This window comes from Patella vulgata, chromosome 6 (assembly GCF_932274485.2).
Source record: "Patella vulgata chromosome 6, xgPatVulg1.2, whole genome shotgun sequence".
NCBI lineage: Eukaryota > Metazoa > Mollusca > Gastropoda > Patellidae > Patella > Patella vulgata.
The window spans coordinates 51,195,111-51,219,156 of NC_065884.2; the positions used below are offsets into that span (position 1 = coordinate 51,195,111).

General features: G+C 34.1%; 1 protein-coding gene across 2 annotated transcripts in view; it reads left to right on the forward strand.

Moving 5' to 3' along the window:
- Window positions 1–24,046, forward strand: part of LOC126824812 (ubiquitin carboxyl-terminal hydrolase MINDY-2) — a 48,551-nt gene extending 24,505 nt beyond the window's left edge. For both annotated transcript variants that reach the window (XM_050554205.2, XM_050554206.2), the window contains exons 6-9: window positions 13,199–13,395; window positions 18,804–18,908; window positions 19,692–19,860; window positions 20,522–24,046. In XM_050554205.2, coding sequence (XP_050410162.1) covers window positions 13,199–13,395; window positions 18,804–18,908; window positions 19,692–19,860; window positions 20,522–20,536 — 486 coding nt within the window. In that variant the 3' untranslated portion in view covers window positions 20,537–24,046. The remainder of the gene's footprint in view (window positions 1–13,198; window positions 13,396–18,803; window positions 18,909–19,691; window positions 19,861–20,521) is intronic.

A 24,046-nucleotide genomic window follows, 5' to 3' on the forward strand; every position in this document is an offset into this window, starting at 1 on the left:
ATCTTCTCATGTAATTGATAATTTAAAAGTTACTTATAAAAATTCAGATCATTTAAAGTTGAAATTCAATTAGTCTTCATTTTAAGAATGACTATATTTTAGGTACAAGAAAAAAAAAATGTAAGCTAGTTGAAAATTTGTGGCGGTTTGCCTATGTTAATATTTACTTCTATCAAAGCGACACACTGTCATCAACAAATATTTTTTCTTCAAAGAGCATGGAGAACAACATTTTTCTTCTGAAGCTAAATGATCGAATATAAATGTTTTCTTATTCTTTTTTAAATATTTTCTATTGCCGACTGTATTAATATTGGCGCGAACAAAAACTTGATAACATTAAGTCTAAACATTATATGTTTGTAATTGAAATAGATGGACAACCTATAATATTTCACGGGGTGTTGGATGGCCGAATAGTTAGCGTGTACGCATTGAATCATAAGTTTGTCATTGAGTCAACTGGCATGGTTTCGATTCCCCTGTTGTACGTGACGAGGAGTATGGTCACCAGTCAAACCTCATGGGTTTTCTCTGGGTCCTCCGGTGCTAAAGACCCCTGCGCAAGCGATTTATTGAAATAAAATTGAACTGTATGTTAGTCCCGAAATGACCTAGTTTTTGTTGAGTGAATGTTAAATCTTCTCTCATTTAACACCACCTCTTTTTCTCTTTAATAGTAATACATAATAACTGAAACCTTAATTGTGAAAATTAGCAGATCTAACCCTCCTCAAAAACTTTGCACTAGTTTGGAAAGTTAAGTTGACTATGGCATTTCAGGAGGTCTGCTTGAGATAGTGTTCCTGGCTTATTTATGGGTTTGAGGTTTCCACATGATTTCATACAAATTTTTCACCGCTAGAGTTTTATATAATGCATCTAAAACACATTTCTGATTTTTTCACATATGTATTATTCTATCTGCTGAGTGTTGGTATGTTTTTTTGCGTGTGCATTACATACCTAGGGAGTAGCATATTGATTTGATGTATTTTACCATCTGATGTACTTGATGCTTATACTGTTGTAGATATCATTACTCGCCATGCTATCAAGTATTTCATCTGTTTTATTAATTAGATTTAGTTTAATTTATAAGTGTTTTGGATACATAGGGTTCTGTCAAATTCACCCCCTGTTGTTTCTTAAATATGAAAGTGTTGGTACAAACAATGTTTTCTGACAAAAGTTAGCTGGTATGCGTTGGATTTCAACATGAAATTTGTCGGTTGAGCAATGTTCGCGAAATCAAACTTTTTTGATTTCATAAACATTTTTTGGCCAACAAATGTTCTTGTTGGTCTCGTTTCTGTTGAATTTCAATGAAGAGCAAAACATCCAATCAGTATTTCGCTAATGATCACGTGATACAGAAATAGCTGACGTCGCCATACACAGTGTTTAAGGTCATGAGACGAAGAGGCCTATTGATATATGGCCCTTGATGTTAAATGTTTTGTATGCTAGGGCAGAACTAGAAGCCAAACAAATTCTAATGATTTCTGATTATTATTTAAGGGGTTGCTACTCGTAATCCGATTTTAGTATGTTGTAAGTGTTTTCATTACTGACAAAAGAAAAAATATTTGACAACCCTTGTTTACTGCCTGGACGATGTAGCTTCTGTGGGCGTATGTATCGTTGCCGGGCAAGCTATCTTTATTTTTATGGTTAAATCATAGCAGCTGTTGAAAAGGTTGTAGTATTATCTATAAAGGAAAATCAAAAGTTGGTAGTTGAAAAAATTAAAATAAATTGGTTTCATTTAATAGATAAATAGATATAGCTATAATTTTATTAGCGTACAGCCATTGGCAAATTTATTTATAGATGATAAACTGTCAGTAAATTATTTTTGTGGTAAGCAGAAAAAAATGATGTTAAAGCAGTTTATTGTCCTTTTAGCATTCATATTTTCATCTTTTGATAATAAAAATACTATCTTAGATATCTAGCAGATGTCGATTCACTCATTGTTGAATTGAAAATTTTACTTCCAAAGGCAAATCTCAGTATAGTTGTTAATGTTAGAATATAATAGTGTCTGTGCAGTTGCTAAGGGATGTCTGTTCTGTATTGGATGCACATTGAATATGAATTTAGAAGGAATTGAGTTCATTGAATAGCTATAAAACCATATGTCGTTTGTTACAGGAAGAAAAACAGACTTTTCTTTGTCCTCGAAGAACACTGTGATTTCATAATTTGAATAGTGAGCAGACACATGCATAAAATAGATTAACAAGGTATGCGTATGAGGTAGAAGTTGGTATGTAAGTTGAGGCTACAGTAGCAATTTTTAGAAGTTATAAGCTTTATATTGAAGCTAAATTAGGTCTGGTGCAAATTTCAATTTATAGCTGCGTGCAGTCATTCAGGTGCAAATTTCATTTGTTAGGAAATAGTTTATTTGTCAAGTCATGTTGACATACAATCTGATGATGATAATTTGATTAGGAAAATAAATGAAACTATCAGTTTATCTTTGATAAAGGACATTCTTTAGAGATCTTTCTTCCAAGAGGTTTTTTTATTAATTTCTCATGGCTATAATGTCTTTGGGAAAATACATCATAATTGACTTTCTCAGCTGTATTATGTTATTGTTTGATCTGTTTTTGTATACAGTGATCCTTCAATGTTTAAATACCGTAATGTTAATATCTATTTGAAAGTATTTAATTGTGTAACAATCCTCACGTTACATATATTTGATACATTTTCACACAGAAATGTGCTTATGAAGAAAAATTCTTCCATACTTTATACATATTATTTTCACATGCAAAAAAAAATCCTCACTCTTTAATTAGGTGGTCTGTTCCAAGTCAGACCCAGCTAAACTTTCTTTTTTTAATCCGAAAGTATGACATTTCTAATGACCAGGAAAATCGGGCTATACTATATACCGGAAAACTACCGGAAAACACCATGTTATACTGAATACCGGAAAACACTAAATACCGGAAAACACACTAAATACTGGAAAACACCCTAAATAGGTAACCCAGAGAGGGCTATACTATAAACCAGAAACTAACCCTAACCCAGGCACACAGAGGACCAGGTTCCGGGTTACCTATTTAGGGTGCCAGTCTCCGGGTTACCTATTTAGGGTATTTTCCGGTATTCAGTATAACATGGTGTTTTCCGGTTGTTTTCCAGTGTTTTTCGGTGTTTTCCGGTATATAGTATTGTCGGGAAAATCAAATCATAGACTATTTATAAACTCACAATAAATTAAATAAGTTAATTATTACATAATGTCTCTAACCTTTTGTGATCAGAAAATACGAACAAAAACTTATGTAATTTGCAATGTTGACTCACACCATCAAAGGATTCAAAGTTTATCTCTAAGGAATTTTTTTCAAAAGTTTTTTATACATTTTACCCTCTGTTTGATTGCATGCATCTGTTTGATGGCAAGCTTCATCCATGTGTCTTTAAATCAATGAAAAATGTAAGAAATGTTTGGCATTTTTTTTTGTATTTGCTGCATTTCTATGACACCATGCTGGGGTTCCATCCTTTCTTATAGGTTGTATAAATTTTGAACTATTCTTTTTTAAATATCAATAACGATTTGGAGTTGATGTGCCTGGATCTTCCGACAACCTGCAGTATGTAAATTCGATGGCCTAAATCCCTTTTGTGTATGCTGATTAACGATGGCCTGTCTTAAAGTTTGTAAATTTACTTAAAGTGCAGTTGAAGCATATTAAACTAACAAAGTGGCAAACTTGTCAATATTGAAACATCTCTTTAATCAAGAGATAGGTCAATAAAAAGAAGCAGATTTTCCTCCGTTAATTAAACATTTGTGTAAATCCTTAATGAGAAAGACACATTATACTTTCTGAAATAGAGTAACATCAGAGGGAACAAAAAACTTTGATCAGAGCCAAGAGTGCACATAGAATTGTGTACAGAAACATGAATAAACAATTTGTCATAAAACATATTGTCCCAGTCATGTAAATTTGACAAACAAAGTAGAATACAGATTTGACAGTTCATTGGGCACGTTTTAAAAACAATGAAATAGACATTTAGCTTTAACAATATTTGTTGAATTATTTCATATCAGTTTAGTACTATTATCAAATTAAATTGAGGTCAAGAATTAGATTTACCATTACGATTCAAAAAATAAAAGTTAATGCCATTTGTTAGATATAAAATACTTTAAAGCTGCATTAAGTAAGATTTAGATAAAGAACTGGCTGTTCTTTCTATATAATAGTTCAAAAATAGATAATGAAAAAAAAATATATTGAAAACATACTGTTACTTTATTCTGAGCGAGTGTTTGAAGTTTTGACAAGAGGTTGTGTAGATAGTCTTGAACTCTTGATGACCTGGCGCCTGGTACGTTCGGGCATTTTTATGCGCGAACTCTTAGTTTTTTTTTACTGGCATGCGCACAGGTACTATTTCTTTTTCTTTTAACAAGTACCCAAATCGGGGATTTCGTGCGGAGGTAGTTCGGAGGTAAACAGTCTGTGAAGTACAACACTTGCCACTGTACCTGTGTATCACTAATTATAAACCGAATGTGTGAAGACAGTTCATACATATCACTCAAACATTTTTCAGTACAAACTCAGTTGATTCACGCTCGATTTGCTACTAAACAAACCCATCGGTTTATTTTCTCAACAGTGTGACCCGAAGTGACCGCGGATTTATTGACCTTGTATGAACTTATCCATAGCTATATCCTTACACCAAGAGAAATTATCTAGTCTCGGTGAAAAGAACCATGGTCATCTGGTAGAAAATTACTTTTGTATTTTTTGGAACGGAAAACAGTGTTTTTAGAAGCAAACTAACCTGCCGCACATGAGGAAGTCATTATACTAATAATAAAAGGCGAGACCTCTTTTTGCGGCGCAGGCTTATCACTGAGTAGTAAACCGTCCACAAACAATAATATAGGAAGCCTAGTGACGAGTGTAGTAAGTAGGCTATAGACTATAGGTTTGAGTCGAGATTACTCGCTTTCAGTTTACTCTGTTTATGCGATAACCAATTATGTGAGAAATACCATACTGACATTCGGTTTTTAAAAGTTGTACGCCAACTAAATGCGTTTGTTAGATACTGACAGAGCAGCCCCGAGTCGAACAATCGCCGCCCGAGCTGTCTTCGTCAGCTAGTTTCACAATATCGTGCAATAGGTGTATTAATGTGATTTTTAGGTTTAACCCCGCAAACAATGCCAAAATAGTGTTTTCACTGCTTACAGAAAACTGAAATTTAAAAAAAAAAATTTTTATGAGGGTGACCCTCCCACACACTCCCTATCGAGCTGCCGCTCGGTCTGCGCAGCCTCATGCCTGGCACATACTGTCAACATTGTATATTTTTCCGTTTCCGCCCTTCCCCCCCACAATATATATTTCACGGCTACGTTGCGACAGTACCAGCATACCCAGTTGTTGACACCCATTACATCACTCCTGTCTAACAAATCATAAAGCTGTGGTGTTACGGTGGCGGCATAGTATTTCACCGTAACATCACAGCCACTCTAACCATTCATAATACATCTATCCCTTTACAGCACTTCACTCCCTACACATTTCCCCTCATCCTACTTTCCCAAACGTCAACAACACATCTCATACATCCAGTTCACTGATTAACCCTTGTACCACGTCTACTGGATTGTGTTAAGTACCATTGCTATGATAATAAACAGATACTCTGTTATCCATTTTAAAGATGTGTTATGTAAGAGCTAAATCTGCCTATTACAGGTTTGTATTTTGGCATCAAATCTTATATAGATTATTATTTAGACATCTATTCACATGACAAGCCTATAATCAACTCTCTAGATCATCGGATGGCGCAGATGTAAATGGATTAAAATATGATCGCCATTTCATGATTTAATTTAAAAATGGAGAAGTGAGGCTGAGTCTCGATTAACAAGTACTGTTGGTACGATAATAAACAATCTATGTCAAAACTTCAAACAATGATTACATTGCTCAGAATAAAGTAATTTGAATAAAACTTTTAATTAATTTTGAATTATCTATTTTGGAACTACAGTGCACTCTGTCACTTCCAACCTCTGATCACTCCGGCACTCTGTGAAATCCGACCACATTTTTATGTCCCGATTTATTTCCTCATTACTTCAGCCAAAAAATCTCTGGGTAATTCGACCTCTGAATATTCCGGATTACGACGTCAATCAGCCGTCCCGTCATATGGTTTCCATTGAATCGACACCGTATAATCCGGCCTTCAATCGGTAGGTGTGAAGCAAACACTCAATTATCGGTGAGATTAAAACTCGATGGTAGGAACGATCTGGCCCCGAGTTCACAAAGCATTCTCAGACTTAAGTTAAGAATTTACTAAACTTTCAATCACTGGTTATGAGAAATATCTTTGATCCAAAAACACAAAACTTTGCACATAGTTTCTTTTTGAGGTATTTGATACATTAAGACAAGAGTTTTATAAAGGGCTATATTTTACTTAGAAAAAGGCAAGCAGTTTTGAGTAAATTCTTAACTTAAGTCTGAGAATGTTTTGTGAACTCGGGGCCAGATCTTTATCTAAATCCTACATAATGCATTTTTAACATTAGATTATTAAATGGTGTGGGTGTTCTAATCCATTTAATATCTCAGCCATCCAATGGCCTAGATAGTTAATTATGGGCTCGTCATGTGAATGAATTAATAAACCAAGGAGTAGTAAATCCATAAAGTTGTGTTATTATGAAAATTAATAGATATTTATATAAGGTTTAAAACCAGAAAAAAGACCTGTGATAGGAAGAATTAGCTCTTACAAGCATCTCTAAATGATGGAAGATGACAAATAATAGCTAAATTGGGAAGTAGGTTTCCTGAAGGAAAATGAATGAACAGTTAAAATAACTATATTATAATTCAAATTACCAGTTATTGGTACCAGTTTTGGTGTGTGATTAGGACATTTACCTAAGAATAAGTTGTGTGTAAATACTGTATGTATCGCATATAAAAAAAATCTAAACCCAACCACTGGGCATGAATCAAAAAAAGTTTTATTTTTGTTTGCTGTTCTTAAAATTTGAGAAATGTGCAGTCATTGTGCTTTCAAAAGATTAAGTTGACAAATATAAATCTAAGTAGAGCCAAACATGTTTTTACAAGAGGTTGTAGATGTTATTTAGAGTTAAGATAGGAGATACAGTGTAAACAGAAATACAGTTAACAATATAGCTGGTGACAACTGGTTGCCAATGTCCACCCCACCCCCTGGTATCTTGTCAAAAATGGAGTTCAGGGTTCAGATTGTCAAACTAATCCCTGTTTTTGTTTTTTGACGCTGTTAATTTGGCAACTCTTATTTTGTATATCGAGAAGTTGAATTTTATTAGGTCTACTTCAATAGTTCAATAATAGTTTAAGGAACAATGTTTTGATGTGAGACATAAGTATGTTTATTGTATTAAAGGCTTTCATTGGTAAACACAAAGGTTTGCCAGTCATTCAGCAGTTAAAACAAAAATATTGGCTCGTGGATATGAGGTTTGGAAAGAAGGAGTTCCATTTACCCTTGAATTTGGAAGATGATACCCTCGAGGTCACAGTCTTTTAGGTAGTTTTATAGTCTGGAGGCTAAGTGCGGCTGGGGGGTCCATCAAATGGGCACAAAACCAGACCCAATTTTTCTAGAGTTTCTAGAATAAAATTTTGCGTAGAATACGATACTGAGTGGTAATCAGGCTGCCGTTGGGGCGTTTTTAAGATATTCAGGGTCAAAGGTCAAATGGGTTCATTTGCACTGAAAGTGAATGCGCAGTCATTCTTGTATCTTGAAAATAAGCTGAAAATGATTGAAAGTAATCACACTTTCAATAAAAATGTAAACTTGCAAAATTCACCTTTGTTCTTTGTGATCCCAGAGGTCAAAAGGTCACATTTTCTGGTTTAGCACTAGGAAGATTTAAAGTAATAAATGTCAGCGTAAAATATAAAAACTAAAGTGAAACCTGTTCTAATTAATAATTTGAATTTTCCTGCCAAAACTGACTGCAATCTGGAATTATTTCCCAATATTGACTCCACGGTATAAGTAATCACCAAAATGTGTATGGAAATGGTTCAGCTACCCTGAAAGGATATATTTTGATACCAAACTTGATCATATTATGATAAAAATTGCCATTTTCATGTCAAAACTGGCAGCCATTTTGGATTTTTGCTAATTTGACTCATTTGGGCATAGATTTCGGACTTGGACTTTTTTATTGGTGATAATATACATCTAGACCGACTATAAACCATGGTCAGCATTTATATTGCAGCGCAACTGCCCGAAATGGTGCGAAATTAGTTTAAATGCCTGGACTATGACGGCATGACAGAGACAATCGGACTTAAATCCAGATTACTTATCCTTAGTTATAAGTATTGTTAGGTTCTTATTTATTTGAGAGATTCATAATCACATGATTTGAAATGTGGTAGTATATTGTTGTCATGCCCATCAACAATAACCTTGTACAATAGGTATAAGTTATTAAACCCTTTCTTTCTTACAGCACAATTATTTGGACAACAGTTTGATTAGAGATTTTAAAGACGCATTATGTAAAAGCTAAATCTATCTATTGCAGGTCTTTATTTTTCCTTACAATGTCATATAAACTTTCATATAGAACTTGATTCACATGACATTGGCATGCCAATAATCAACTCGCCAGACCATTAGATGGCTGAGATTTAAATGAATTAATACACTTGCAATATTTAAAATTTAACGATATAATAGATAATCAAGAAATTGCCTCAGTTGTCACGTATCATTGCTACGATAATAAACAATCTACGCTACATCTTCAAACAGTCATAAATGGCAAAGAATAAAGTATTTTGAATGAGTTTTCAATATATTCATTTTCTTTAACTATTTTTGAACTATTGTAGCAAGAATGGTCAGCTCTTTATCTAAATCTTACATATTAAATATTTAAGTTTTACCCCCATATTAGATATTATTTGGGCAACCTGGCAAATATTTGAGATCCTTATATTAAAAAGACTTGTGTGAATTGCTATAAATTTGCTGAATTTTACTTTCTAGACTTAGAACATGATTCCAAGAGACACATTGGTTTGTTTTATCCAAGCTTTTCTCACTTAATCCGTCTGTTTGATAAAAGATGGAAGCATGATAGAAATATATTGACACTAGTTGCACATGTATTAAATTTGATGGAGGTTTTCTCTTTATTTGATATTGATCATTGCTTGTTGTTATATTGGTTTGTCTAGATAAAATGATAGTGGATACTCTCAACTATGTCTCACATATTGTGTATCTGTCTCTCCTTCCATTCCATCTACATTCTGTTTAACTTTTTACGGAGTCAGACGCAACATTGTTTAAGGGAGCTAAATAGAAATATTGCTCAACTGAAATAGACTTTTAGAATGTTTGGTATAATAAAGTAAGATTAGGGGCGAGTTTTTTTTTGCGTTCGAACACGTCAAACAACTTAACTTAGAACATATTTACTGGGGGATTTAAATCTTGTCTACTTAAGTTTAGATAGGAAAAAATGTGCTGCTTTCCATTGCAGACATTTGTTAGGCTGACCTTAAAAATATCTTTGTTTCGCCTAACGCGACCGACTAACTAAAACCACCCCCGACTTAAATTATTTTATTGCACTTTTCCGCGATCTTTTTATTTTATTTTGTGTGTCAACCTGAAATATATCACGAGAGTTATTTCCCTTTACTATGGCTATGGTTTGATTCATTATTGAAACTGGTTGATCAAGACGAAAGCGTCATAGGTGTCGCTTCTCAACAAAATGGTTGCAGACGAAAGCACGTCCATTCCCACGAAATGATTCTGCCTCTATGTCTGTGGGCGTCGTTTTAAACATGACGACGATATTTTCAATATCCATTTTCGAGAAAAATAAAGGCACAACCCGCACGATCGTTAAAAACGTGTTGAGGGAGTTTCAAACGTGAGTTTGTCGCAATTTGTGTTCGAGTCGTGCATCAAGAAAAATCCCGATGTCATTGATTTGTTTGCCAATAAAAGAAGACGAATGTTTGCATCCGGAAAATTATCAAGCTGTCAAATTAGCTCTTAAAAAAAAAAATCTGAAAAAAACCCGACCTACCGACCCTTCTCCTCGATTGTGGGTCGGGTTTGGTGAAACAAAGATATTTTTAAGGTCAGCCTTATATAAATTATCATTTCCGTCGCTTAAAGAGATTCTTTCTCAAAATTCTTGGGAAATTGATGATTTGGTAGTATGGCCTTAGTGATGCATATTGCAATTTGAAAAAAGATTATGGATCCAACTACAAGTTTTATGACATTTTATTCCTTCAGTATTGTGACAATTCATGACCTAAGGTCTGTTACCTACGACCATAGCTATAAAATCATTGTTCCTTGTTAGCTTTTAATTGATCTTAGAAAAAATGTTTGCTACATTTAATGAAAACTTGATTAAAGCAAATTTTATTTTGGTAGAATAACAGAGAAAAAACATGTAACGAACATGATTAACTAACAAACATTATGTGTCTTAATTGATTTGGTTTTTTTTAAAAAAAAATGGATTTTGGGACTAAAACTCCAATTTGTTCTTAGTTACATAGTTCATTTGTACTAGATAGTTCAATACATTGATCAAATAGCACTTGTTATCAATATGCCTGAACTGGTTGGATTTATGACATTTAAAAATTCTTATTATGCATAGTATTTTCATTATGTAGTGCATTTTGAGATATTTATGAACTATAGATACTGATAATCCTCACCGGAGTAGGGTACAATTAATGCTACTACTACTATAATATGTGAAACTGCTAATCCTCACATGAGTAGGGTATCATTAATACAACTACTATATAATACTGTTTATCCTCGCACGAGTAGGGTGCAGGGATGCCGATTCAAAATTTTGCTTGTCGTACGTTAAGAGGCCAGAATACTGCCCATCCATATAACATAATGATAATTCACTTTTGGTCCTTTTGGTGTCTTGTTATTTTAGTGTTGGTTGATACCACTGGCTATTCTAGGCCTAGAATGGCCCAGACTCCGGGAAATTTGTGAGAAATGGGATAAACCGGTTTCCACTGTTATTTTATTATTAAAATTCATTAATGCTTGGTTAGTCATTTAGAGGCAGACAGCAATTAATCTGTCAGTTAATTTAGATTATTATAGGCTGGCAACTAAAGTGTTTGATCTATTGTTTTAAATGTCTTAAGACTTAATCCTTCAATAGTTATATGTTTATTTTTTTTATGTCAACACCTTTTATAGTAACTAATTTATATACTATTCAAAAAAAGTAGGGGATATTTGATTTTGGGGGCATAACACTAAAATATGCAAATGACTACGAAAAAAGTCACTATAGAACCTAACAGAAGAAACATTTCCAGTTACATGTGACGCCCAAACGCACCAATAGCTACCGCATGGAATGCAGGTGATGCTTGGGATCATGATGGGGGTCCAACCCAAGATTTGCACGACTCTGACTTTGAATGTTACAGTCATTGTGGCATTGAATTCCAGGGTGGAAACATCAGTTTAATTGTTTTAGTGACCAGAAAACAAATTTTGATATGCGTCGGCTTACCCAAAATGAAAGGTTACGTGCCCTTGGCATGCTACAGATCGGCACAACACAGGCGGTTGTGGCGCGGACGATGAATGTTTCTCAGTCTGTCATAAGCAGGCTATGGTCCAGATACCGTGATACACAATCTGTACAGGACAGACCACGCTCAAGGGCGACAACTCAAGCCCAGGATCGATTTATCCGTACCTTGGCCTTGAGAAATCGTGTCATCACAGCAAATCAGATCAGTGCTCGTCTTCAAACAGACACTGGTGTGAGAGTGAGTGGCCAGACGATTCGGAATCGACTGCATAGGGGTCACCTTTGCGCCCGACGTCCTCGCGTGATCCCTTGTTTGAGAGATCATCACATTCAGGCAAGACATCGTTGGTGTAGGGATCGTCAACACTGGGATAATCGACGCTGGAGCAATGTGATGTTTTCAGATGAGTCAAGGTTCACTGTTGATTTTTTGGACAGACGTAGGAGGGTGTGGCGTCGTTGAAACGAGCGCTTCCAAGACGTTAACGTCATCAGACATGATCGATTTGGGGGTGGTTCTGTTATGGTGTGGGGAGGCATCACTGTTGCTGGAAGAACGGCTTTACATGTTGTTGCAGGGCGTGTTACAGGCCAGTACTACCGGGACAACATCTTGGCAGTCCATGTTGTGCCGTTCGCACGACGTCATGGCCGCCGTTTCATCTTCCAGGATGACCACGCAAGATGTCACAGGGCCAGGATCGTTACAGGTTACCTCCAACAACAGAACATCACCACATTACCTTGGCCAGCACTGAGTCCCGACCTCTCCCCCATCGAGCATGTCTGGGACATGCTTGGACAGAGGTTACGTCAACGTCAACAACGTCCTGCCAATGTCCAAGAACTTGCTGCTGCGTTGCAACAGGAATGGGACAATCTGGACCAAAATGACCTTAGACGTCTCATTAGGAGTATGCCACGTCGGATCAATGCTTGTTTGGCAAACAGAGGAGGATTTACCCGTTACTGACTTGGTTGAGATGCTGTGGTAACTTTGCTGTTTGACCCCGGGTATCATTTTACCCTTATAATGGTCAGTCTGTGCCTTACTTAGTCTAACGATCATTTGGAATAAATCGATGAATGTGAACTTCATTTCATTTTGTCATTTGTTTCTTCGTCAGTTTCATTAGGTGACTTTAATAACACTTAAAAATCAAATATCCCCTACTTTTTTTGAATAGTATATAAAAAGACAAATGCATTTAAGATGATTCATTAGTTGGAGAGACCAGCTTAGAGAACCTATATACTAGTTGGAGTTCCGATTTATAGAAAATTATAAGTTGTTCCATTGTTGCTGTTATATTTGCTTCTGAAATAAAGTGTTGAAGATCTATTCCAAGAATCTGTATTCATTTCCGATACTTAGAGAACACACATCGGTGAGCTGCATTCCCTGAGAATCGCACAGTGTTAATTACATCTTTCATAAAAGTACTGCTATTTGTTTGTTCCCTTGTTTTGTTATTTTTTTCAAGAAAGGACATGAAATAAATATAGTAGTATACTTGTCTATTTCAGCAAGAACTATTTATGTTGGTAACAGATCAAGGATTTTTAACAGAAACCAATGTTGTATGGGAAACTTTATCTAATGTTGAAGGAGACTGCCATTTTGTAGATAGTAATTTTAGAACATATACCAAACCGGAGCCATCCACTCATCCTATACCACCACCTAATGTAGAAATTGGAAGTGAAGAACAAATAGATCATGAGTAAGTATTTACGGTATTGAATCTGGGTCAATTCGTTACATTTTTGTGAAAAATGAAATTGTTTCGGATTCAGTTGTAACGATTGGTATTTCTGCCAAAATATGTAAGTTTTTCGTTTTACGGCTGTGATGTTTTGGTTGGTATATCATACAATTAAAAGGATATATATATTACAGAGTTGATTTCTTTGTTAATAGTCCTCTATGACTTTTAGAATATACATGTAACTGTTAAGAAAATTAATTCTGTAAAACAAAAATAAAAATGGTTGGAGTGCCCAAGTTTGGATTTGTCGTTGATTCCATAAAGTAGTTATGTTTTAGAACGTTAAATACTGTGTAATTCAACATGGCACCCGAGGGGTTTAATATGATATAGGTACGAAATAGTACCAAATGGTTTTTTTGTATGAGAGTCAAGGTTTGGATTAAAATGCCTTGGAAATCGGAAGTAGGAGGCGACTAGTATGTGTCTATCTTTTGTGGACCGATATGAGATTGTCCGTTATATTAACTGGACGGGTAGGCCTATTCACCTTCGGTTATGTGTCAATGTCAAATGAGCGGCTTCTTATCAACAAGATCGGCTCTGGACCGGTTTGATTCTACGTATCTCTTGTAGCAGAGAGAATAAAGATTTTTTAGCCTAGAGAATATCTTCCGTCAAAGTGGTGGTTTATTCCTAGGCAAAAGAAGGAATCACAACTGACCAATTTAATCAACAAAATTTGCCATAACGAGATCGTAAGCAGAGAGTAAGATAAAATAAATCAGTCTGAAGAGTTCATTACGAGGAATCAGTCTGAAGAGTTCAATACGAACGAAACTAGTCACTGACATTCGAGATAACCAGGTCTTCATAGCCACCTTATCTCTTATATTAAATTTATTCTGTAGTCAGTCACCCAGAAAATATGTTGTAGACTGGTATTTATTTTTAATTGCCTTTACATTTCTGCATAAAATACAAAACTCTTTCAGTCCACTCTACTAAAAGATCTAATAATTAAAAAAAATAAGTTACAATACCAATACTACAATATTCATTATTCAACTATGAATTAGAAGTTTCAGTACCATATTCAATCATGAATAAGAAGTTTCAGTACCATATTCAATCATGAATAAGAAGTTTTAATATCATATTCAACCATGAATAAGAAGTTTTAATACCATATTCAACCATGAATAAGAAGTTTTAATATCATATTCAACCATGAATAAGAAGTTTTAATACCATATTCAACCATGAATAAGAAGTTTCAGTACCATATCCAAGCATGAATGAGAAGTTAAATATACCATCAACAAAAATTTTCAATACTATATTCAACCATAAACAAAAAGTTCAATAACAGTTTCAACCATGAATAAGAAGTTTAGTACCATATTCAACCATGTAAAGGAATTTTCAATACCATTTCAACCATGAACACAAATTTCAATACAACATTCAACCATGAAAAGGGATTTTAATATGGAACTTTTTATTGAGTGAAGTTTATGAATGACTTTTAGTGTTTTCAAGGATTATATTATTGTATGTTGTTTAAGCTTTGACCTTTCATTTTAAAAGGGGGAGTTGAATGGCCGAATGGTTAGCACGCGCATGCTGTATCATACGGTCTGTCATTGAGTCAACTGGCGGTGTTTCGATTCCCCGGGTACGTGACAAGGAGTAGGGTCGCCTGTCCTACCTCGTGGGTTTTTTACGTGTCCTCCGGTTTCCTCCCACTGCTAAAGACCCCTACGGGCAAGCGAATGATTGAAATAGGATTGAACCATGTGTTAGTCCCGAAATGACCTAGTTTATGCAAGAGCTAAATCTTCCTATTGCAGGTCTTCCTTAAGGCCTGAAATGTTATCTAAATTATTAATTAGACAATAATACTTATCTAGACCATAATCAACTCTCAATGTCATCGCTAGTCTACGATATTTATTGGATTACGATCTGATTTGCTGCTCAACTTTCATTGATGATTTAATCATGAAATGGATAATCGAGACAATGTTTTTTATCATACCGACTTGAGTTATGATGATCGAGGCTGGACCGAAATTTCAATCGCTAAATTCTCAGTTCAGAAAGGATCAAATCGACTGAAATTTTCAGCAAATTGCCTTTACATTATCTAGTTTTTAACAATTATAGTGAGAACTGCCAGCTCTTTATCTAATCTCCCATAATACATCTTTAAAATTTATGAATATGTTTTAAAAATTTTAATTCATAATCATCCTGTTGAAATTTAATAAACTATCAAACCAGTTAAGAACAAAAACATTCCCTTTTGTAGAAATGAAAAAAAATAGTGAAAGGAATAAGTATGGCAGGAGGCCAGTACGTTGCGCTTGAATCCGTTATCTTTAAACAGATTTTCAAGTTGAGGTGTAAATTGTGTGGGGGTATCAGTAAGGTGTTTGATGTGGCTTTGTTTCTAATCAATGCCTGGCTACTAATCACAGCTTTTTAACCAGTCCAGCTATACTACTGATCTTCTTGTCTCTCTTAATCTTTGTTTACTTCAAATATCTGATTTGAGGTCATCAAGGAACTGGCCATTTTCAACATTTTGCTGATGGTTGTTGACCGATCACCATGAGAGATTATTCTGTGGACTGTGGTCAAAGCTTACGATGTAAACTGCGATCGTTGAGTCAATATTGTCACATACCCAACATATGGTGCTAAAAATTCCACACAAACAAATCATGCATTCCTCCCACTACCCTGGAAATTTTAACGGATACCTGCAAATTATCTCTCTTAAAAACAACAAAAAGACACTTAATTTGATGGTGGACATGGGTCTGTTCATTGTTTGATTTTTCAGTGATTGGCTTCAATGTCTTTTTTCCTATCAATACATCATATCCTACTATTTCAAAGATATAGTTGCACATTTTTTTTGTCATGTGGAATGACAGTTTGCAGAGTACCGGTGAGAGTACATAATTGCAGTCCTTTGGAAATGAAAAGAAATGGGGTTTAACATCCTACTGTTCTGTTCCGACGGGGCAATTGTGATTCGGACTTGCCCATCAATTTTATGTGTAGTTATTAATTCCAGGGTTAATATTTATTAATATTCCCAGAAACACATAGTCTCATTGCATAGAGCGTGTAATTTAACAAAATAATTCTGTTGAAATATTTGCATTTTGGCTAACAGGAAGGACAATGGCAAATATGTTAAACTTTTAAAATAAAAGAAATTATTCAAATGAAAGGGCACAAATAGAAGTAAAGATTTAAAAAAACAAATGTTTCAACAACAAAAATCCTGACAAAGCCAGAAATGAATGTAATTACATTCATTCTTTAGATTAAACCTAAGATCAATGATCTTGTGTATACCTTTTAAACATTGATAGCTGGCTTCTGTTTAAAAAGGGGGAAGGAAATGTTTTTTTTGTGTCAATCATTGTTGAACCATGTATTTTTTTGTTACCCAGTGCACCCGTCTTCTATGATTTGAACTTTGAAGTATTTTTTTTTTATAAAATATATATACACACACAGGTTTGACTCATTCTGCCTTCTGGTGTAAATCGTGCAACCAAAATTACAAAAGGTTGGACGATCTTACTCGACACCAGAAAACTAAACACCAAGTCGATATCTTGGACGCCACTGTGAACAGAGCATCGGTCATCTTTCCCCTCACTGTGAGGAAATTTGTTAAAATAATAGCATCAAAAACTCTGATGCAATTATTACAGACACTGTCTCCGAAACAGTGGAGGATAAAAATGACAGATCACCCTGTCCGATACCTTTCCCAACCATGAGTAACTGGGAGGCTTTTTGTGAAGGAGTTAATCCTTCCCATGAACTAGAGGCATGGCCAGTTTTTTGCACATTGAATCGCGATGATTTGGCAGAATTGAACCTCAGTAAAGAAGACTAGGTATTTTTACGTTTCAATCGAGAAACACAAAAACAACTTCGTGAGCTCCTTGTAGAATTCAAAAAAGACTTTCCAAGAGCCACTTTTCAAAGTATACAAAATAGTAGCATAATTCTTAGCCTAACTCAGTCAGGGCAGAGAGTGAAAAGCTGGACGAGTTCCCAATTATTTTGGAATAATCAACTCCGGTGTTAAAGATTGACTCTGGTCCATCTGTGACGTCACATGCTCCGATCCCCACCGACTATATAAAGTGGGCAACCGCACATCCTCAATCAAGCCTGAAGAGTTTGAATAGAACGAAACTAGTAGCTGAGAGAAATCTGGGAAGGCTGTTCGCCTATTTACATATTTTTTACCTCATTCTGCCTTTATAAACTTTAAGGGGGGTTGGATGGCCGAATGGTTAGCATGTGTGCACTGTATCATAAGTTCTGTCATTGAGTCAGCTGTGGTGGTTCCTGTCCAACCTTGTGGGGGTTTTCTCGAATTATTGAAATAAAATTGAACCATGTGTTAGTCCCGAAATGACCTGGTTTGTGTGATGTGGACTTAATGGGTCTGTACGTCCGTCACACTTTTTGATTGGTCGAGACTTTGGAACACAATAAATCTCATTCTAATTGAGCTAGAATGTTCACACTTGGCGTAGTTGTTTATTAGGTGAATGCCTTGACGGAGTTTGAAGATGGCAATTTTCTGCTTGGGGTAAACAAGAGATAAGCAATTTGATAAATGTGCGATAAATTAAAATGTGTCATCTATTTATTTTGGGATTTCGGCGGGGGACATCGGCCTCACTGTTGGCTTATTTACATATTGGACTGATGTGTGAGGGCTCATGTTGTCTGTCTGTCTAAATGCTGTAAACAAAAGCGGAAGTTTTTTCAATTTTAATCTCAAGTTCATACCAGGTAGAATTTTAGAGATAAAAAATACCCATACCCATGACGGCTTTGCAAAATTTTCTATAAATAACCACAAATAAATGAAATTTTAATTCATTTGTTGATCATTTCAAATAAAAATTTGGCTGTAGTGTTTAAATTTGTTTTGGGCAAGATGCTCTGTGCTAAATAACAGGTGGTTCCTAAAGCATATATTATAGAATGCATCTTTTAACCATTGGTGTATATATTATATGTTGGCTTTGTGATTGCTCTAGATACAATATCTGGTAAATACCGCCAAAGTTATTATCGGATTTACTTTGTCATAATTTGAAGCCAAACAAATTCTAATGATTTCTGATAATTACTTAATTGGGTTGTTACTCTTAATCAGTTTTTAGTGTCTTGTAAGTGCTTTCATTACCGACAAAAGAAGAAAGTATGGGCCAACCCTTGTGGATTGCTCGGACGACTTACCTGCTGTTGGTGTATGTTTCTTTGTCTGGCAACTTATCTTTATTACCTTAAAAAATTCTTTGAATTTAAGTTAGAGTTTCTGTATGAATTATGTTGAATATTATATTAATACCATTCTAATTTTGTAGTTACCTGGTAGCTTTGTCTTTACAACAAGATCCACCATTAGCTGAATCTGAAGCCACTGCTTGGGCAAGTTATGAGAAAGATAGTGCAACTATTGCTCAGAAGGAGTAAGTTCTTTTTAAGATCATGAATTATAGTTTAGCACAGGGGTGTCAAACTCATTTCGATTCAGGGGCCACATGAACTAAAATTTTACCTCAAGTGGGCCGGAGATATACAAAATTTCTCTTGTATTACATACAACTTAGATATCTATGACATACAGTACAAAGTCAGAGTTTTACTGAAACCGGAAAATAATAATAAATGATTTCCACTGCTAGTTTCTAAGAATTATCTACACGTCAGTTTGTTGAAATTTGTTTCACAGGCTACATTTAAATCCTTGGCGGGCCGTATCTGGCCTGCGAACCAGATGTTCGACACCCCTAGTTTAGAATTTAAAAATATACACTTATATAGCTAGGTCTGCATTTCTTCCACCATTTTGTACCTTAAAGCCCACTGATTGCTGTTTGTATTTTCATATAATATCTAATTCTTCATGTCTTATTCCTCTCTAAAAAGTTGTCAGTTTGTATAATTAACATATAATTAAAATATCAACAGTAGAAAATCTTCTGCCTTGAATTCATTCAGATAGAAAAGAGGCCTATCATAAGATTTTACCCAACACTTACAGGTGGCACTGACTTGTTTGTATCACCTGCCGTGGATGTCGATTGTTGTGAAATCTCAATTTATTATATCTTTGTAAATACTGAATGGACTTGAATCATTTTTGGACTAATATTCCTTTCAAGTGAAGCATGTATTTTGAATCAGAAAATTAAATAAAAGGATTTGGTAAATGTTATACAAATTTATTTCTGGTATTATATTTCTTAAAGTCATGAGTTTGCAAAGAGATTACAAGAAGAAGAAGATCGTAGAGCTGCAGCTGAAGAAGCTGCACATCAACAGAGAGCAGCACCTCCCTCTCAACCTGGTCCTAGTCAACCTTCCATTCCACGTCGTAATAGAGATAGAGATAGAGAAAAACAAAAAGATAAAGATAATGTAAGTATAATACTGTTTGTTCAAAACAATAAATTATGGAATTAATCAGGATGAAATTCAATTGAGTCAATAATGTGAAAAAAAAATGATGCAAGTAAAAGAGAAAGATTGTTTGTTTGCTTGCCATAGAAAACCAAAAGGTTGAACTTATAAACTTATTGATGCTGTTTATTTTGAAATTGTTGCAGTATTTAATTACGAAATTGATAATTAATATTGTGTTATTATGGGAACCTTCTAGAACACACCATTGTAGGCTGGTCCATTACATTTAGGAAAATAATGTTATTATTCTGGAAAATTCTTAGCTTAAAGTTCATATAATATAAGGCACTCAGCCATATTCAATGCAGGTAGATAAGCTAGTAAATTAAAAACAAATTGAATGATAAATGTAGTCTGCTGAATGCTTACAAATAATTTAGTTAACTGTCGTGACAAATTTAGAATCCTTAAAAAAAACGTGCAGTACAATGTACGAAAATAATGTACAAATTAATTGTTGAATTGGTAGACAATATTTTGTTAATTAGACTTATTAACGTTGCGGGGATTGTTAAAATTATTCATATTTTATGGATTACAAAACTGCTGGTGTGTGTCTGGCAACCTATCTTTGTTATAATTATTATATAGTCTTATGTCTTATATATTTTTTCAGTGTGTAATATTATAAGAATGAAGATGATGGTGAAATGTTCGGATGTGCAGTAATGTTACTTATATGTAATTTTAGGATATAATCTGATATTTGAGCAACCACAAAACTTTCTCATAGTGAATAACCTATTCCAGATTTAATAAGTTTTTGAAGTAAGTCATACTTAAGGATTTATGATTGTATTAACTTAAATTCTCCTTCACAAGTCGAGATAATCCAATCTCCTTAACAAGTCATGATAAGGCAGTCTCCTTAACATGTTGTGATAAGACGATCTCCTTAACGAGTCGTGATAATGCAATCACCTTAGCAAGACAGTCTCCATATTTTCTTCTTTCATTTTTGTTGTAAACAGATTTTTGGCAAGAAAGTGCGAGTTAATTGTGCATATGCCATTTTATATGCATGATCATTGCATTATTGGCAAATGATCTAATCCACAGAAGAATCTTGTTAATAACACTTAAGACCAAAAAACATTACTGAAGCACATTACGGTACACACTCTCTCAACACAGATCAATCCTGTTTTTTAGCCGTTAATATAACTTGTTTATACAATTAATGGTATACAGCCGTTTAGTGGATGTGCTCATAAATTTGTTGTATATAAGTTTGAGAAATTTTGTACTTCATTAATCAAAAGATTTCATTATGTAACTTGTTATATATATTTGTATGATCCTCTAAGGATGTACATATTAATAATTAGATTTTTATCTGGTTGTATACTATTATTAGGTTATATTGAAATGGTATAAATATAATATTACTTATTATTATTGTTTTTGTCTGGAAGTGTTTAAACCTTAATCATTGAATGTTGGTCAGTTTACTGGATCAAAGTTGTTAATTGCTATTTAGTTTCTTCAAGTCTATTTAACAACCAGTATATATTATTCTTCTCCCACTTCATTGTATATTATTTTTTATTTTTTTGTTGTATTTTTTCATATTATATAACATAGTATCTGTACATTCTACATGCCTCATGTTCTACAGATAGTTGGCTCATTGTTCGCACAAGATCAAATACAAAAACGTCTTTCTACATTTTGGCGTTTTTATTTGATAATTTTAGTCCATATCTTTAAATGCACCTTAAGTCCCAGAAAAAGAGTTCTAAAGAACCAAAAATATGGTTACTTTTTAAATTATGTAAATTTTGTCTATGAATATTCCGCCCATTGCGGGTGGTCGGATGATCATGTGTAGATCATGAGGTATGTAGCTGTAATGTAATTATTTTGCTATAAATTTGTTGATATTGACTTGAATTAAGTCTTGTTAAACAGTTTACATTGAAAAATCACACTTGAAGAATTGCATTAATAGAAACTGGCAGAAATATTGCATTTTAATCATATTTGATATAATCATTAAATTCCTAAATAATAATTTGTGGATAGAAGAAACTAGTATTAGTTATTTGCTCCCATTTTGATTCAAACTTTTGTTCAATACTTTGATGTGTTTTAAAAACCTATTGTTGGTTGATCTCTGTAATGATGTGTATGTCCTGCATTTTGTTATGGTATATATTTGAGAGAATTGGAATAACGTTCAATAACCTCCAGTAATTATATTATCATTAATTTTTACTGTAAAAATCTCAACCATTTCAACAAGTAGACTGAAAAAAAAGAAGCTTGCTTGCAATGATAGATTTTTCAACAAAATTGCAAAATAAAAAGTCTATTAACTCTTTTCTCCAAAAAGATAATTTCCATGCTATATCACTGATGGAACCACATACACAAGAAACCTTAAAATGTACTGAGTTATAAAATAGTTTTAATTGTGCTTGCTAAAACAAATAATCCTGGATAAATTTGCTTTCAGAATATATAACCCAAATTTTTATGATCTTTCTGGTTTTCATTTATTACTACGATCAGTCATTATCAAAACATGTTTTAATAAGATGGTTCTTGTCGCAGTTTAATAATACAGTTCCTCCATAACAGTTTTACACTTAGGCTGCCATTATTTTTTAGTAGCTACTGTGTAGTGAAATTTTCTAAATAAAAACACTTACAGTGATTTTCTACCACTTCACAAAGATAAATATCTATCTACTATCGACCATGCGATTTGATTGGCTTTTAAAGATCATTTATTGATTGGTTCACATAGTCAGTTGAAAGCAGATCAGTTGACATCAGCTACTGGATGAATTTGGTGTAAATCTGAGCCACTCACAGTGCCTTATGGTACTGAAAGAATTAAAGGACATGATATTCCTAAAATAAAGCTTAAAAACCCATTGTTTCAGGAATTTGAATTTACCCTAGCCAGTGAACAAAATTTTGTTAAAATTTATTAAAGTTTTTAATGGATATTTGTTGATTTTGAAGTGCCTCAATTGATATGCATGTACATTGTAAATATATGGTCCACTTTCCTTATTCCAAAATCTCCCATCTCTAAAAACCAGTTCCTTGGGTTAAAATAAAAAAAAAGCTCTCAATATTTTTGCCACCCGCCTTTCGAAGAAAGCAGGGGACTATTAAAATGGGTTCGTCTGTCCGTCACACTTTTTGGGACACAATAACTCTCCTAATTGAGCTAGAATGTTCAAATTTTGTGTAGGTGTTTATTAGGTCAATGCCTTGATGGAGTTCGATAATGAGCATTTTCTTGTCAGGGTAAGCAGAGTGATAAGCAATTTGATTGGTCGAGACTTTGGAACACAATAACTCTCATTCTAATTGAGTTAGAATGTTCACACTTGGCGTAGGTGTCAATTAGGTGAATGCCTTGATGGAGTTTGAGGATGGGAATTTTCTGCTTAGGGTAAGCAGAGATAAGCAGTTTGATTGTGCAGAATGATAAGCAATTTGATTGGTCGAGACTTTGGAACACAATAACTCTTCTTCTAATTGAGGTAGAATGCTCAAACTTGGTGTAGGTGTCTATTAGGTGAATGGTTAAGCTTTATGTAGATGTTCATTAGGCGAATGTCTTGACTGAGTTCAATGATTAACATTTCGAGCTAAAGCTAAGCAGAGCTAATCGATTTCATTTGTCGATGGTTTGGGACAAGATAATCTTGATTCTATCTGATAGAGAGTGATGAAATTTGGTGGAAAAAAAATAATTGTGCGATTAATTAATATGTGTCATCTAATTATTTTGCAATTTCGGCGGGGGACATCAGCCTCACTGTTGGCTTGTTTAATTAGCTATAGATTGATTACAGTAGTGCCTATTTAACTATATTGCTAAGTTTTTATAATAAATTCTACTTCAAAGTAAGGAAAGTGTGCCTTTCATTTGTATGAAATGATTGTATATAATTTCATTATTTGCAATTCTCTTGTTAAATTTATTAATTTAGTGATATACACAAAGTATAATGATTGTAGACCTTTTTTTAATGCGCTCAAAAATATGTAAATATTAAATGTGTTGATTTTACATCAGTATAATGTTATCTATTTGACTTTGAAAAAATTGTAAATGTAGAAATCGACTGGAAGCTTAGAATTATTTGGTTCAGGTTGGATAAACAGTCAAACTATG